We start from the raw sequence: 17,181 nt of genomic DNA, 5'->3' as shown, positions 1-17,181 counted from the left end.
TGAGATCAAACAAGGTCTAGATCTGTGCTGTTGCTTCATACCAGGAACAAATTTCCAAAAAATATGTATAAATGCAGTAATTTGAAAGTACTGCAGGTTTCTCTCTGTTTGCCCTTCGTCACGAGGAGGTTTGAACCTTTGGTTCCTAGCTGCCCATCTGTGGGTAAGAAGAGACAGAACTCAAAATGTTTTAGAAAGAAAACTATTCTGTCTACTTGTAGGTGACTCCAACAGGATTTCTGCTTGCTGATGATACTGGGTCATATTCTGTGCAGAGTGGGTAGCTTCATTAACTTTGCTGCTGTAATTCTAGTACTTTGTTAACTGATGGAAGACTTAGAATTATGGAAAAAAAGAAAAATTCAATGGAATTGCCTGGCTTCAAGTGCTCTAAAACAGAGAAAGGTCAGAAATAGACTTGTAACACTTACTTAACTTAATGGGGTGTAGTTTTTCTTATGGGAAGAGCATGTTGGTTTACCAAGGTGGAATAAGTAGGTGTGCAATCAATTATGTAGCATCTATTACAAAATACAGCAGAATGAAGTGTTTCTTCATTGATCTGTTTGAATTAACTCTGCTGTAGCCATCTAAGGGTATAACTTAGATTTCTAGCAAGGCTGAAGGAAAAAAAGCTGTGAAAAAACATCAACCCCCATACGTTTGGAAAACTTAGTTTTAAATTCTACAGGACTCTTCCATCAAGACACTCATTCAAGCATGTCAAAGGTAGCAAGAGAAGCACCCCCCTGCCCTCATTCATCTCTTCCTGGGATTTAGATTTTCTTCCCTAATGTCTGTATACCAGCTGGGAGCTTTAACACAATGACCAAATTACTGTTTGAATTAACTCTGCTGTAGCCATCTAAGGGTATAACTTAGATTTCTAGCAAGGCTGAAGGAAAAAAAGCTGTGAAAAAACATCAACCCCCATACGTTTGGAAAACTTAGTTTTAAATTCTACAGGACTCTTCCATCAAGACACTCATTCAAGCATGTCAAAGGTAGCAAGAGAAGCACCCCCCTGCCCTCATTCATCTCTTCCTGGGATTTAGATTTTCTTCCCTAATGTCTGTATACCCTGGGAGCTTACTCATTCAAGCATGTCAAAGGTAGCAAGAGAAGCACCCCCCTGCCCTCATTCATCTCTTCCTGGGATTTAGATTTTCTTCCCTAATGTCTGTATACCAGCTGGGAGCTTTAACACAATGACCAAATTACTTCTGGCAGTTTTTTTTTTATAGTAAAGCTAAAGAAGTTTACTGCTGCCACAGCAGAATATTGAGTTTCAAATCACTTATATATGTAGAATGATTCTATCAAATAGTTGGGAATTAACGTTTTGGCTGGTACTGGTATTGCTAACAGCTTTAAAACATGTCTGAGATAACCCTCTTAGACAGTTTAGACAGGCTTAGTTGAGAGTCTGAGTTGTGTTTTCTTTCATTTCTGATGAAAGATGCTTAGAACAGAATAAATACATAGGAAATGCTAAGCTGCAGCTGAATTCAGATTTCTTTAGTAAGTGCCTCTTTTTGTTTGGAAACAGTAATCTACTGCCAGCATTTCAAATGGCTATGTGCAGAAGCTGAATGGTATCAGGATGGTAGTATGCAGTATTATTTGTGGTCATTTTAGTTTGCTTGGACAAAATGATTTCTATCAGATTTCTGGAGGTACTCTGGTGTGTGATTGTGTCATGTACAACCTGTAGTGCTTGTTAGGGTGTAGAATAGTATTCAAAAGAACGACATATTTTGGCAGCAAAAGAGTGAAGTATTTGACTATATGTAAGAAGCAAAAGCTTTATAGAGTTGTCATTATTAACATTCCGAAGAAGGAAATTTGAAGTCTTGTTAATAGATTGAGATGGGTTCATGCTTTGCGTAGTTGTAAGTAATTCAGAATGTCAAATTAAATTCATATTGAAGCCCTTTATTATTGTTGGGACAGTTCCATATAGATCTCTGAATTTTGGATCACAAGAGAATAAACACTGCTTTCATCCCCATTTTCCTTCTGGAGTGGGAGTTAAGGCAGAGAACAAATGTTGGTAGCTCTAAAAATAACCCAGCATCTGCTTTACATGCTTAAGTGGATTGTAGTAAACCCTTGTTTTGAAAGCTTTCAGTTTGTTGCTGCTGTTTCTGAAAGAGAACATTCATCTGATTTTTGTGCCAGCAGCTGTACAAATACAGACTGAAATCTTGAATGAGAGCTGATTTTTTCCCCCGGTTGTGTTTTCTGTGTTAAGAAGAACATACTATACTAAGTCACTAATTGTCCCACGTTAATACTGAGCACAGCTAGATGAAGATCCCATTTAAAACTTGTGCCTGTTTGTGGAGTGGCAGTATACTGCTCAGAGTAGCCTGAAAGGTCACTGAATTCAGTTTTATAAATTTCAAGGAGTACAAGCTCTCAAGCCTTCTAGGATAGTATTGGTGTTTATTGAGTGCTATGACTAACTTTTAAAATACACGCTCATCTTTGGACCTTGTTAAATGGTGGCTGCATACTGTGAATTGCTCAAGTCGTCCCAACAGATTTGTGTTATATGGAAACATAAATTAACTTGTAAGGGCATTTGCTACTTTTTCAGATGCTTCAGAAATATATCAGAAGCCTGGAGGAGCATATTGCAGCCGTGTGAGGCTAGAGATTGGCCAGGAGCGTGAAACATTGATGATCCTATAAACTTTTCTGTGATACATTTCTCACTGATGAGGGAAATTCCATAAGCATGGATTTTGAGGAATTTGGGCTTTTTTTTTTAACTGAAGCAGTGTGCATACTGAAGAGATTGATTTGTGGTGGGTTTTTTGTTTCCTTACCCCTCCAAGAATTTCAAATGCACACTTAAAACTCAGATCCCTGAAATTTGGGTGATGCTAAATGTGATTTTATGGTAGTCGTGGCTTTGCATGTTTGCTGGTGTGAGTAAGTAAGAGTAGACAATGAAGCACTTCTTTTAATGATTGCAACTGTCTTTTGCCTCTACAACACAGCTGTATAGTATGTAGAAACTTTTACAGCTTTTGCTTGTGTTTATGTTGGTGATGAGTAGATGTTTGAGTTTAGTAATCTCAGCATATGATGAATTCCAGCAGTAGATGAACAAGAAGTGAGGCAACACTGAACATTTGTCTTATTGGGAGCCATCTAAGGTAATGAAGTGCCAGCTGCTGTGCATCGAGCTCATTGATGAACAGCATGCAGGTCAGCGTACTATTCTGATGTATTTCTTTATCTAAATGTACAGGTAGAATAAAATCATACATGCTGTAGTTACTGTTCTGTCCATAGCATGATGGGTTTCCTTTACCTGCTTATTTGCTGAACATTTAAAAATGCTTAATGCCTGTCTGGTATCACCATCACAACTGAAAGGCATTTCTAGCATCTGCCTACAAGTAGCACTGTTAAATAATTCAGTGTGATCTGTACTAGCAGTTAAGTGCTAGAAACACCTAAGCTGCACCTGCAAGAAATAAGCATACATATTATGTGTTCCACCTGCCCGCATAAGAAATAAAGTGTATGTTTGACTTTAGGCATTGAAGAATTGTCATTGCTGTAATAACAGTCTGCTGAGTGATCTTTTGTCAAGCCAACACGTGACGAGTACTGTCCTACTGTATAAACAGATTCAACTACATTAGATGCGCAGCGGGGGAAAGCAGGACCTATATAGCCTGACAAGATGCAAGTGTGCTGTCTACTGTAGGGAACTGATGTGGGCACTTACCAGCCAACTAATAGCTTGAAATCCAGGTTGGAAAAAAAAATGCCCAGGAGACAATGTATGTGACTTGGCTCAACCAAAGCAATGGTAATACCCAGGTACGTCCCAGACAAGGAGCAGAAACCAGAACTGAATGAATACAATAGGACTTTCATGCATGGATGTGTTTATATCTGGAATAAGTCCAGGAAAGAGACCGCCTAGATGGACAAAAGGTAAATTACTTCCTTGGCATAACCCAGTGCTCTGTTCCCTGAATTTGCTCTGCTCTTTTCTCTGAAAAGAGATAATACAGAAATAAACATCTTAATACATTCACTTAGATACATGGGTACACGCTGTAATAATGGGCAAGGAGAAATTTGTTATACTGTACTGAGTTCTTTAAACATGGAGAAAACAAGAAAGGGAATAAAATTGAAGTATTACTGATTTACTTGCTATTTCAAATTTAGAAAGTTAATTAAATGCAAGGTGTCTGTCCTAAAGAATGAAAAGCAGTTTAGTGCCTTCTGTGCTTCTTTCTAGGTTGTTATTTGGAACTGTCTGAGAAGATGAGTTGATATTTTTTCCAGGCTGCATATTTTAAAGTTATTACCTCAAATCTGGTATCACTGTGGCACTTCCACCCCTGTTAGAGCAGGAAGTAAAACAGTTGAACTCTCAGCAATGTTCTTTGATGTAAAAGTCAGTATTCTTTGCAAGAAAGCAAGCTGAATCAATACCTATCAGTCTGCTAGGTGCTAATTATCATTCACAGCAGGCTCAATGATAGTCATTAAGCTGTTCTTCAGAAACTAGCCTCTTGCACAGGAAATGCAGGTTGGCAGAAGGGTCAGGAATGGCCTGAGCAGCCTCTGTGGAGTTCTCTGCCACTCAAGAAAATTAATGAGTATCCCCAAGTTCATTTGTCTTCTCCACACAGCTGCCGTTTGCGAGAGGTTCTTTTCTACATTTGGTGAAAGGGAACTGATGGGGAAAAAATCGTGGTGTTATTAGACCAATCACTCTTATGGCCTGACTTCATGAGTTGGCCTGAATTTATTGTTTGGGAGGTTTCTTTTGATAATATTCTTTGGATGAGATCCTCTACAGATCAGTACAAAAGCAGGACAAACAAAGCTCTTTCACGCAGCTAGAAATATCTTTACATTTTCTGCGTCTTTTAGATAACTTGTCACAAATTCAACTAAATAAGTGACGATTAAGCTTTTGTAATTTTTTATAGTATTCAGATTATGCATTGTAGGAAGAGCTCTTACTTCAAAGAATTAAGTTCTAACAATGAAATATAAAAAAGTAGGGTATTAAATAAAACAGGAAATTAGTGTCATGTATCTTAATTTCTGTCATTTGATTTCTTGCTCATTACTTTCTTGCTGCTTTCTCACAGAAAATGTAGGCCTTTAGGAGGATTTCTAAGAGGAGTTTTGGAGGAGTGGAACCATAACATGCTTAGAAATCAGTACTCCTGGATGTCTTCTGACCTACCCAAACCTCTGGTTCAAGGCAATATACCATGTGGATCTCTTGGAAACTAGCTTCTTGCAGGATATCTGATCTCTGTTACTGCAACAGTTAATAAAAAGCACAAGGAAATCATTAATTAAACTATTAAGTATTGTACTTGTAGCTGTAAGAAAGGCGTTGGATTGGTGACCCTTCCAGGAGGGCTGTGTGCAGTCCTTGGTAATGCATAGGAGCATAAACAAGTTCAATTTACATTTCAATAAAGTGAACTGTGTCTCTTATCATGTGAAGATGGGGACATGTCCCCTGAGAAGAACCCACTAAGTTCCAGAGGTCGAAGTCCCCTATTTCACTTTCTGTAAAGTACTGTTTTTCCAAGATGATGTTTGTTTATCTGCAGCATGTCAGCGCTGCTCTGCTGGAGCAGGAAGCCTGACTTTTTCATCTGTAAAGGTGTTCACCAAGTGGTTTTTCCTGAGTCTGCCAACTTCTAGGACTGAGTATAAACCTGGGACAGGGACATGACGAGGAAGGAACCCATTTCCTTTCTTTCTGCAGGTCTTTCTCCTGCAGAGAGGTCATTGTAAAGGCCAGGCATGTGGTATGTATGGTGTCGGACGCTTTCTTTATGGCCTCTTGTTCACAGCTGGTGAATACTTATCACGCACTTAATTTTTTTCTGTTAGAGTCTGCATATGGTCAATGAATGCCAAGTTACAAGGAAGTGCAGGGAGGTTATGAAAAACAACTTTGGTGAGAAGACACTTTGACTGTAGTGCATATCTGCATGTCTTTTGGAAAGTAGTTCTTTTGGCTGCAGAGAGAAAATAGGTGATCCTTCCCCTGTTGTCTTTCTGTCGCAGATGGAGTGATGCCCTTCACTCGTAAGAGAAGCAGCAATATGTTTATTGATATAACGATTGATACAGCGATTTAACAAAGTTTGATAGTAAATGCGACAGTGGTTTAAGAAGATTCGATAGCAAGGTACACTTGAGTATTTAGTGCATAGAGGACAGGGTCAGACAAAACTGTTAGGGAGACCCTCCTGTTGAGTCATGAGGTTCAGAGAGGACCCCCTTGCATTCTAAACTCCTCCCCTTAGAGGAGTCTAGGTGTGGCTGGATCCAAACTTAGTCCCGGACTTGGTCAACGGTTTATGTCTAAAGGATTATATGTGCACAATCAATCTAAGATATAATCTTAGCAAAGCTTACAAAGTTTAGCAAGGTATTAATCACTTACCGAGGATCTGTTGCGGCAAGGAATCTCTCAACCTCGAGGAGTAACCTTGAGAGGCATCCCTACTCAAGGGGAGATCCTGTCATGCAGCCCACTGCCATGCAGGAGGGCTCAAAGGGCTCTTGGGCTGCTCATTATATGTGGGGGTAAGATGATTGACTCAGTCATATTTGCATACAGATCACAGATTTCAGTTTACATTGACTAGCACTGTGGTTAGGTGGGTGCATGGCTCAAACTAGCCCTTGGCTATTGTGTTGTTATGTCTCCCAAATCCACTTTGAGCTGGATGCAGCCATCATGACCAGATGCATTCATTATGACCACCACTGGTGGTTATTGCTTGAGCAGTGTTATGGGAGATAAAGGTCAGGCTGGGAGGGGGAGCACACCATCACGCTTTCACAGCATACTTCTAGTGCTGGGGTGGATGCTGCATAGTATATCACAGCAGATCAACTTGTTCTATCCTGCAGTAGCGAAGAGTGCTGTTGGAGTTGGTGAAATTGCAGCTTGTGCATACTCCCTGGCTGAACAACAGGATCATCCCAATAACGCTCCCCCTTTCACCCTATAGAAGTCAAATTTGTGCTTGGAAGTTTCATGGAGAGTCTCACAGAAGCAACCATGAATGCTACTGCAGTGTATCTTTTACCTGAGCTAATGCATAAGCAGTTATGGAAACAGATGTTTCTGTGGTTTGTTGTGCAGTGTCACCTTTGCAGAGTGCCAGGGCAAGGGATGATGCAGGGTGGCACACCCTGCGGTTCTGCATGGTCGAGGGTGGATTGGGAAGGAGATCAGTGGGAACTTGGCAGTTAAGTGAGACAGCTGGCAAGTGAATGAAGCAAGATGGTAATGTCCAAAGACAATATTCCTTTTAATTAAGTTCACTTGGTTGATGTCAAAAGTACAGATGAATGTGATTCGCTGGTTAATGCTGAAGGCTACTTTTTGTTTATCCCTATTGAATGTTTTGATCTTTATGCTGTAAGAAATCTGTTCTCAGCTTGCTATTCAAACAGGAGCCTTTGTCAGTTTTTCTGTTTATGTGCAATTTTTCTTCTATGCTTCTTTCATTTGGCTTGTGAACAAAAAAAAAAAATTGATTTGAATATTAATTCCAATGTATATTGCTAAAATGTGATTTAAACTTAATAGAAATCAGCTGAATGGAAAGGATTCCTTTTGCAAATGTAGTGACAGGTCATGTGTATTGGTGGTGTTATTTCATAACATAGGATATAATGTGAATTCTGCGCCTGATCTGACATCAAAGTGGAAATCTACGCTCTGGGAGGAATTCTTCAGTATCTGCATAACCCCAGTCTCTGTCTCACTTACTGACATATGTTAATAGGTATCATAATAGTAGAGTTGGATTTTTTTCCCACCCCCCCGCGCCTTCCCAGTATGCACTCTTGACACTAATGTAATGTCGGTTTTTAGACAGTTTGAGATCAAAGCCATTTACTTCCATTTATATGTTTCCACATGGAAAAAGTAAGACATATCCATAAAACTCACAGTAATACAAGAATTCGTAGACATCACTGTGGTCACGCAGGCCTTCAGTCTGAAGAGAATTAGTTTTTCACACCATCACTATAGTTCCTGTATTATTAAAAACAGGGCTTTGTGATAAGCATCTGCTCTTGCAGTATCTTGGTAGTTAGAAGCCCAAGTAGGTCAATTCAGACCCTTTTAATTGATGCTAACAAGAATGGGTTGCAACTACAGAGAACTGCTTGTGAACAGACTGGACACATGGATGGGGCTCCATCTGTTCTCTGCCAGTATCTCTGTGTATGTGGGAGGGTCTGGATGTTTACTGTAAGGTCTTGAGGAAGTGAAATTTTACAAAAATGAAACCCTTGTAAAAATTTGCAACAAGCGTGTGCAAACTGCTGCAGAGGTTGCATTCTTACATGGTATTTTTTTGATCTAGATACATTTAAATAGTTGTTCTTATTTAGCCTTGTTAATGCATTGCTTGTCAGGTGAATAGGTTGAATCATTCAGTTTTCCAAAAATGCTCTTAGTGTGAAAGACAAGAATCTTGAGGGTGCGGCACAAAAATATTGATACTTTACAAGTTCAGTCAAATACCATCTGCAGGGTGGCTTTTGGGGAAAAGTTTCTGTTAAAAAAGAAAAAAAGCATGCAGAAAGTAGTGAAAAAACATTGGTAATAAGTCTGTTTTTTTATTAGTAAAGGGTGATAAGAGGGTTTTTTATGTTGTATGAAATAAAAAATTTGGTATTTGCTGTCCCTTTTTCATGCTAAGTTTAACTGCTTCAAATGGTTTTAATGAATATTAGGGCCAACGATGGTTACAAGTGTGAATGCTTCAGACCCTGAAATCTTCACAACAACCTCCTTTCTCTTCAGAAGCTTTACACATGATCTGTGTTGTTTAAAAGGTTTTACTCTACAGCCTTGAATGGGATTGGCACTGCTTCTCCTGCCCATGTGCAAATCTTCTCCCCTATGATACAAAGAACAAAGCAAAAGAAATCGAATTGACCTGTCATACAAGAAAGCCCATTCTGCATGCCTGCGTGGTTGCTGGCCTTTGAGCAAGAAAAAGAGATGGTTAATTAGTGGCAAACGTGGCCTCACTGATACTCAAGCTACTAGCTAGAATTACAGCCGTGTATATTGACGTTTTTCAATTAATTTCATTGATTATATGTTAAATACAAATATTTCTTCTGCTCACCTGATAATATTGTTGTGTGAAAATTACTGCATGGGCAATGGTATGTTGCCAAAGCACAATGTGTAATTGCCATCTGAGACGAACAGTTTTCCCATATCAACATGAGAGGAGACCTTCCTGAAGACCAGAGCATGCACAATATCTCCCAATGTCTCTTGGAAGGATTTAAAACAAAGTAAAAATGGCTGAGAAAGCTGTGCACATCATGAATCAGTTGAGGACAGTTCTGTAACTTGCATCCATTTCTTGCCTCTCCCTGCCCCCTTGTATCTGGATTTAATCCTAGTCCTTCTGGAACTGTGGCCCTGCCTTCCTCTGGTGCCTTTCCTCTGCGAGCTCAGAGATTTCAGAGCTGTTACGAAACACGGGAGGGACTTTTCAGGACCCTGCAGCTTTTTATTAAATCTACTCTACAAGTGAAAAACTAAGGAACTTGGGGAAGGTTAATGGACATAAATTTAAGAAAGGAAATGATAAGGCCTTATATGCATCTGTGTTTACAGTTTTGCAACTGTATGCAAATTAGTTGTTGCTTATTATTTAATTTATTCCTTGTCTTTGGCAGTATAGCTGTGTGGTTTTTGTGTACACTTTTACTTACAGATCTCGGAATCCTTCACAAGCTCACATGTCTAGTTAATGACTGAAAACAGAGTCATTGAGTCCTGGCAATAATAGTTCTACCCCCTGAGCACCAGATGCCATACTGCATCAAAAAGCCTTCCTCAAAACAGCAATTACATTTCTCTTTGAAAGAGGGGGGTTTATGTGCTTAATAGGGGCGTGCAGATAAGTTTGCCTGAAACACTAACATACGTGAATTATTCATGAAACTCAAACACAAAACATAGTGCAAATATTTTAAATAAAAGTATACTAAAAAAGTTAAATCAGAATTATGTCCATGACTTGCATGCTGATGTCACTACCAATTATATTTCAAAATTACTTACATTTTCCTTGGGAACCTTGGTCTCCTATTCAGTAAGATGTCTTACGGGATAAATCATTCTATAGTAACTGTGATTGTGGCAGACAGTAAGATGTCTGATACTCATGGGACAGATCCATATGTACTATTATGTACTCCTCTGCCTTGCAGCTGTAATGGGATGTAATTAGTCTGTATTATCAAGTGAAGTTGGACCTGCAGAGGCACAGACGCCTTGCTAAAGTCAGCAGAGTGTGACTTGATTGATAATATCTATAGACTTGCCAGCCTGTATTTCCCAAACCTATGCTACTCTTGATAAAACGTTCCATGTAAAAGGTGAAGAGATCTCCTGCTGTTCTTATCTGTGCTCTTAATTTGATGTTTGAGCATTTGAAAACCATTTAATTTCTCATTATCTCAGGTTTTCTATCAGTCACTAATCCCCACAGTGTTTTTGCCCTGCAAGGAGGCAGAACCTGCCTCGCTTCTGTCCTAGAAGCAGCACAATCTTCTGCAGGGAGATTCTTCTTCCAGGCCAGAAATACTGTGGTTTTTAGTTAGCAGCTTTTAAGCAAATGGTATTACAACACAGAACTTAGAAAATAATCTTTCTCCCCACAATGATAATGAAAAGGGCATGGTATTAGTTCTTCCAGAAAGGCATTTGTAGTAGCACTCTGAATTGTTTCTGTTTGCATTATGACAGACTGAACTAGAAAGATTTATGCTGTTCACCTGGAAGTTGCATAGCATCACACCTTCATCTTGTTCTTGATGGATTATGCCACACATAAATAGGCTGTGTGTACTGGCTCTTAGACACATTTTTCCTTAGCAGCCATGAAAACTTGTCAAATGTCACCTGAGTCTATAGGATGGTGTAATTCCCACTGAAGCTAATAAAAAAAGAGCTTTGCAGAGCAGCCCTAGATTCAAGGTACCTCTGTGTTATATGTATTTAGCGTCTTTTACTCTCCCAAAAGGGAGAGTTAGGCTTAGGCTTTTCATTCTATGGTTGCTAGTAAAAAGATCAGCTGTAGAGGAATACATGATAATACAGTGTGTGATTAGCAAAAGGCAAAGCTCCTAAGATGAAGATTGATACTACTGATCTAATAGTAGCCAGTTTTGTGCCATAACTAAGATGAAGTAGCAGCAGTTAGTACTATAAGTTGCTACTTTTTCATCCATTAAGTGGTGTGGATCTTTTTCTTGCCGCTATAAGTAAGACAAAATTGTATGTACCATAGAAGAAAATGTCAGTTGCCACAGTGAATTGTTTTGGTGGTCTTTTTTACTGAGGAAATCTGTCTAAGGATGTACGTGAATGAATTCTATGAAGTTCACCGACCACTTTTCTGATGAATATGCAGCTGAAATCCATAACATCCATTGGCATTGTTAACACTGCAGATTCAACTGTCTTTAACATGATTTTGCTGTTAATTTCTGTCTATGTGTGTGCACATTCATCATGACTTTTATTTTCATTGTTCAGGTTATATTCTTACTGTTGGCCTGCCAGAGGGTTGTGCTCATTGGCTTTCATTTTCAGGAGTCTGCACAAATTTGACTCAAATATGCCAAAATTGTCTCTGTTGCTACTTTCAGTTTTAAGCGTGCATTAAAAATTCTAAGTTAATTATTACATAATTACCGTGTTCAAATTGAATCCATGTGAAACCACTAATGGTCTCATAGTTTCTATTCAAAATGATGGCATGGCACTACTTACTCTTATTTCAGCCTGGCTGTGTGACCTTGTTGGATCATGTTGGTAAACTTTGCTTGGTTCTGGCAGCTTTTTGTTAGAATTGGTGCCCGCATTTGGGAGCTCCAAATTCTGCATCTTGGAACAAAGCAAACTGTGTAGGCATGTGAATTAATTTGGTCTCTGCACCCTGAATCCTGACTTACCAACTTTTATAAAGGCCTGCGTGTTTTATGCTGAGGAATTGGTAGACTGCTAGAGGAAGTGAGGAAACGAGTGGGCTCTTGAGAAATGATAGCTAATTCAAGAACTAGAAACTCCTTGAATAATGTTATAAGTAAAAGAGACTTTAAAGAATGTGTTATCACCAGACTGATTATATTTTAGTGCAGTCACTGACCTTACAATGCAATTCATGTTTGTCTGATGGTCGTTATCTGTGTTAAATTAAAGCAGTTATAGGGAAGCATTCATGTGACCTTTATTAGGATTGTTTTCTCACTGTACAGCTGTTTGAAAATGGAAATAATGTGATTATTATAATCTGTAAGTGTTTTCTAAGTGGATCTCTTTAATTGCTGTTTTTAATTTCTTTTACTAGAACCACCTAGGGTTGTCATTTCACCTAAGAATCAGACTTTTACAGAAGGCTCTGAAGTGTCTATCAGGTGTTCTGCAACAGGTTATCCAAAGCCAACAGTAGTATGGACACACAATGATATGTTTATTATTGGTTCAAGCAGGTAGGGATTATAGCTTTCTCTATTTATTTTTATTTTTTTCCTATGTGAGAGAGAAGTTTTGAAGAATGCCAAAATATTCTGACTATTTCTTCCACAGGAGTCTGTCAGTTTTGGAAATAGTACCTCAACCTTCACTTTTATAACTCTTTAATTTCAATTTCCTCGTGTCTAAAATAGAAATACTTTAGTTCTCTTCTTTAGAAGGCTTTTTACAAGATTAATTTAAATGCTTTTCACAAAATGCATTGATATTCTCTGATAGATGTAATAATACTAATATTGTTGCTTATCATGAGAAAAAAACAGCAATACTTGTTTATAAACCATCTGGTCATGCTGTTGCTGTTGCTGCTTGGAGTGTGGATGTAACCGTTACTCTCTCTTGTTTAATTAATCATTTTGCTTGGTCGCCTGTGTGTTCCCAGGTATAGATTGACCCCAGAAGGCACCTTAATCATAAGAAAGGCAAATCCAAAAGATGCAGGAATTTATGGTTGCTTGGCAAGTAACTCAGCTGGGACAGAGAAACAGACATCTACCCTTACATACATCGGTAAGTAAAAGAAACAATGTAGTGAAATTTAAAAAAGCAAACTCATACATCATCAGGGAGGAACTGTTAAAATTAGTAGAACCATGCAGAACATGCTGGTAGAAATTTAAAAAAACTCAGAAAAGATGTTGAACAGCTCACAAATGTCCCTTTTGTTTTCTGTTCAGATCTTAGTAGCATTGTTAGGTGATACTTGGGGCATAATGTTTCTTTTTACACTGTTTTTAAGAAAAAAAGAAAACCCTAAAATTGGGTATTAAAGTGGGGTGGGTTTGCAAACATGAGTAGGTCTTTGGAGAAGGAATCATGTGTCTGTAAATTCCTGTAGTGGGCTTAGCACTGTGGAGTCCTAGTCCAAATTGTGTACTGTAAACACTACATTATTATATTAATAGCAGACTACTAAAATTCTTGATGACCAATATCTGGCTGGAGCGGGAGAGAGAATGAATCTTTTTACTTCCTACATGATCAAATTCTTCCAATTCTTTCCTTAAATTCTCGTATATTCTACATATGGTCCAGGTGCTCTGGGCATTCCAGAATCTACTTTTTCCATTTCCCAATGTTTGTCACCTTACATGATTTTTAAGGCTTTCTGACTTTTAATGCAAATATTGTTCCATATAACAAGATAAAATTAGAGTGTTTCATGGTTTATGTCTTAAAAATGGTATATGCTTTGGATGAGGAACTCATTTTTTCTATATTGTTTCTTTTCAGAGGGCCCAACATTGACCATAATTCAAAGTGAAATTCTGGTTGCTCTTGGAGACACAACTATTATGGAGTGTAAAACAACTGGAATCCCACATCCCCAAGTTAAATGGTTTAAAGGTGCACTTACTACTTTGGTTTGTTTACTTTAGCAGTAATATTTAGAACAGTGAACCTGAAGTGACTTCATTTTCTCAAAAGCTCAAATTCCTTTGCAATGCCTAGGGAATTTTATTTGTTCCTTCTTCTGAATCTGAGTTATCTGCTACAGTTTCTTAAGTAGTGAGGCAGGATATTGGGTATCACAACTGCAGGAGTTTTCACAGAGTTAAATGGGAGTTAGAGAATTCCATGTCTCAAGACTCAATGTTTATTCTCAGAAAAAGCAGTTGGCACCTGTGTGTGGTTGTAGAAGCCACCTGCCCGCTGATTTTCTGGAAAACCAGTAATCTTGTTTGGTAGATATTGCCAACAGATAGCTTATCCAGTCCAATCTTTCATCTATGACAGTGGCTGGAGGGAAGGAAGCACAAACCCCATTCTGGTCTGTTTGCAGATAACCTTCCCTCAAAGGAAGCTACTTCTCAACTCACTGCCGTTAATGGTGGGCTTGTATTTTAAAGCAGGCTTTGATACTCATCCCGAAGCATACACGTGGGCCAATTCTGACTGTTACACATCAGTATTTTGTATTTGCGGAGTTCCCAACTTGGTACAGAGCTGGCAGACAAGTGGCCGTCACATGTAGTCTAACTTGGGAAGGAGAAATACAGCCTGGCACACTGTCCTAATGCTGATTTCTGTCCAAAGCTACTTGGGTTTGTGTTCCCTTTGTGAAACAAATAAATAAAAAGGGATTGTATCTAAGGTAGTAATGGATTTTTCGACTCAGTTGAGTAGAAGTCAGAGTACTCATCTGCTAAATGAATACAGGCATGTTGTGAACTAATCTCAAACTTAGACACTGTTTTGTTGGAATAATTTTGATAAATACCATTATATTTGTTACTTTTTTTTCTGTCTGGACTTAGGTGACTTAGAGTTGAGGGCATCAGCATTTCTCATTATTGATACTCATCGGGGTCTTTTGAAGATCCAGGAAACACAAGATCTGGATGCTGGTGACTATACCTGTGTGGCTACCAATGATGCAGGGAGAGCTTCTGGAAAGATAACTCTAGATGTTGGCTGTAAGTAGCTTGCAATCTGGACAGTAAACACTCTAATTTCAGTGTTTATGTATCTGGTCAATGGTGCCTTGGTTATCTGAACCTTTCTCACAAATACATGTAAGTTTGTGTGTGTGTGCTGGGAACACCTTTTTGGTGGTGTTCACTAAGCAGTTTCCTTGTCCTGTTTGGACTCCAACCTCCCTTCGCTCTTACTTCTTTTGAAAAGCATAAAAGTTATGAGGAGGAAGGCAGAAGAGGAGGAAACTGTTCAAACCTCAACCTAACATAGTTCTCAAGTAGAGAATATATGTAAGGTTATTGTAACTTAGCACTTCCTCTCCTCTTTTCCTAATTATTCCAAACTGCTTGTGGCCTGACACATCACATCTTTTTAAATGCATGTTCCTGTCAGGCACATACACTTTCTGAAGCAATGAGCAATGCTGTTTGAAGGAGATGAGGAACTTAACAATGCTAACATTTGAGTCTGCACGTTCATCTGATGGGCGTGGCTGTATCTTCATTTTTTTTTTGACATGTGTAGCCCATTTCTGAGCTCCCCTTTGTAAGTACAGAGCATGCAAGGCTGCTTTTGTAAGGTGTTTCTAGAGTTGGGAATCTGTTGTTAGGAGAATAATTGTGCATAATGGGACATAAATTTAGGTTGTCAATAGTATAAGCAGAATACTAATGTCATGTTGCAACCCCAATTCACTTTCTGTGTACTCTTTGTTTTGTTTTGTTTTTTCCCCAGCTCCTCCAGTTTTCACGCAGGAACCCAGTGATGAATCTGCGGATATTGGCTCAAACATCACGCTGCCATGCTATGTTCAGGGTTACCCAGAACCAAAGGTTAAATGGAGGCGGCTAAATGGTGCTTCCCTTTTCTCAAGACCATTTGCAGTTAGTTCCATCAGTCAACTCAGAACAGGAGCTCTATCTATTAATAGTAGGTAGACTGAACTTTTTTAAAAAAGATTCCAGAAGGAAATGAGACATATGCAATGGATACTATACTAATTTATAAAATTGTTAACTTTGTAAAAAGACTGGATTTTTATCAGAGATTGTGTTTCTGATACTGACTTCATTGTATTTGACATGCAGTTCATTTTCCCATGAGTTTGTGAATTCAGTTGTGTTTGGTCATTGGCTTCACTCTTCTTCATAGAAATTATTACAGCTTTTTTTAAATAAATATGGGTTACGTTCTTTGTTGATACTGAGGAGCCATGGATTTTCATCTTTTGGAGGTTTTTTTGAGAGAAGTGTTTCTAAACTCATTGTTTTAGGCAAGTTCTAACTTTGGTAATAACTAGAAATTCTGCAAGTGGCTTTACGATTTCAGTTACTTGGAGCATTTTGGTCACCTGTACACTAAGTGATGTTATTCTGTTTTCTTAATTAGCTCTTTTATTCCTTTCTAGACATAATCAGGTTGGGTGAAGTAATTCCTTTCTACTGTACGTACAGTGTAGTAACTCGTGTCTTATGTACTACTATGTGGGTGTCTGTTCACATACAGACACACATTGCTGTATGTAGTAAGCAGCATTCCACAGTAAACGCACTACATGATAGCATATGTATGTGTGGATATGTAGTGTACTGCCATATATTATTTATGCACCTTAGTGTATACTGTATTAAAGTATATGCAATATATAAAGTGATGAAAAGTGTAATATATATGTATATAATGCTTTTTTTTACTCAGGTGCTCATATAGTCATCGCTTCTGTACTTGGTGACAGATAAAGGGATGATCTGGCTAAAAATGAATATTTGAAACTGAAAGATAAAAGCATAGGGTATCCATGTATTGCAAACTTTTCAATATCACTTCAGATGTTGCGGTCTGATCTCTTTCCTGCCCCCCCGCTCTAGGTTTGTGGGTCAATGATGAAGGAACTTATATCTGTGAAGCTGAGAACCAGTTTGGAAGGATTCAGTCACAGCCGGCTACGATCACAGTAACTGGACTGGGTAAGACTAGTTAATGTCAGTGACGACAGTGAAAGGAAAGATTGGCAGCATTTTAATACCTGGAATATACTGGAGGAGGCGATAGTTGGTGGTGTTTGTACAACAAACAGGGTGTCTGTAGGTTATGTACATACATGGTGATGTATCTATATGCTTTTATCTATAGCTACATTTACACATATGTAG

General features: G+C 38.6%; 1 protein-coding gene across 1 annotated transcript in view; it reads left to right on the top strand.

The window, feature by feature from the left end:
• HMCN1 (hemicentin 1) overlaps nt 1–17,181 on the top strand; it is a 209,654-nt gene that overhangs the window by 74,229 nt on the left and 118,244 nt on the right. Inside the window, exons 13-18 of the mRNA XM_009275892.2 lie at nt 12,426–12,567; nt 12,993–13,120; nt 13,844–13,957; nt 14,869–15,027; nt 15,764–15,958; nt 16,897–16,995. Coding sequence (XP_009274167.1) covers nt 12,426–12,567; nt 12,993–13,120; nt 13,844–13,957; nt 14,869–15,027; nt 15,764–15,958; nt 16,897–16,995 — 837 coding nt within the window. The remainder of the gene's footprint in view (nt 1–12,425; nt 12,568–12,992; nt 13,121–13,843; nt 13,958–14,868; nt 15,028–15,763; nt 15,959–16,896; nt 16,996–17,181) is intronic.

The sequence above is a fragment of the Aptenodytes forsteri genome, unplaced genomic scaffold (assembly GCF_000699145.1).
Source record: "Aptenodytes forsteri isolate BGI_AS27 unplaced genomic scaffold, ASM69914v1 Scaffold289, whole genome shotgun sequence".
Classification (NCBI taxonomy): Eukaryota; Metazoa; Chordata; class Aves; order Sphenisciformes; family Spheniscidae; genus Aptenodytes; species Aptenodytes forsteri.
Note: the sequence above shows the minus strand (reverse complement) of the source record. Positions and strands in the feature narration are given on the sequence as shown.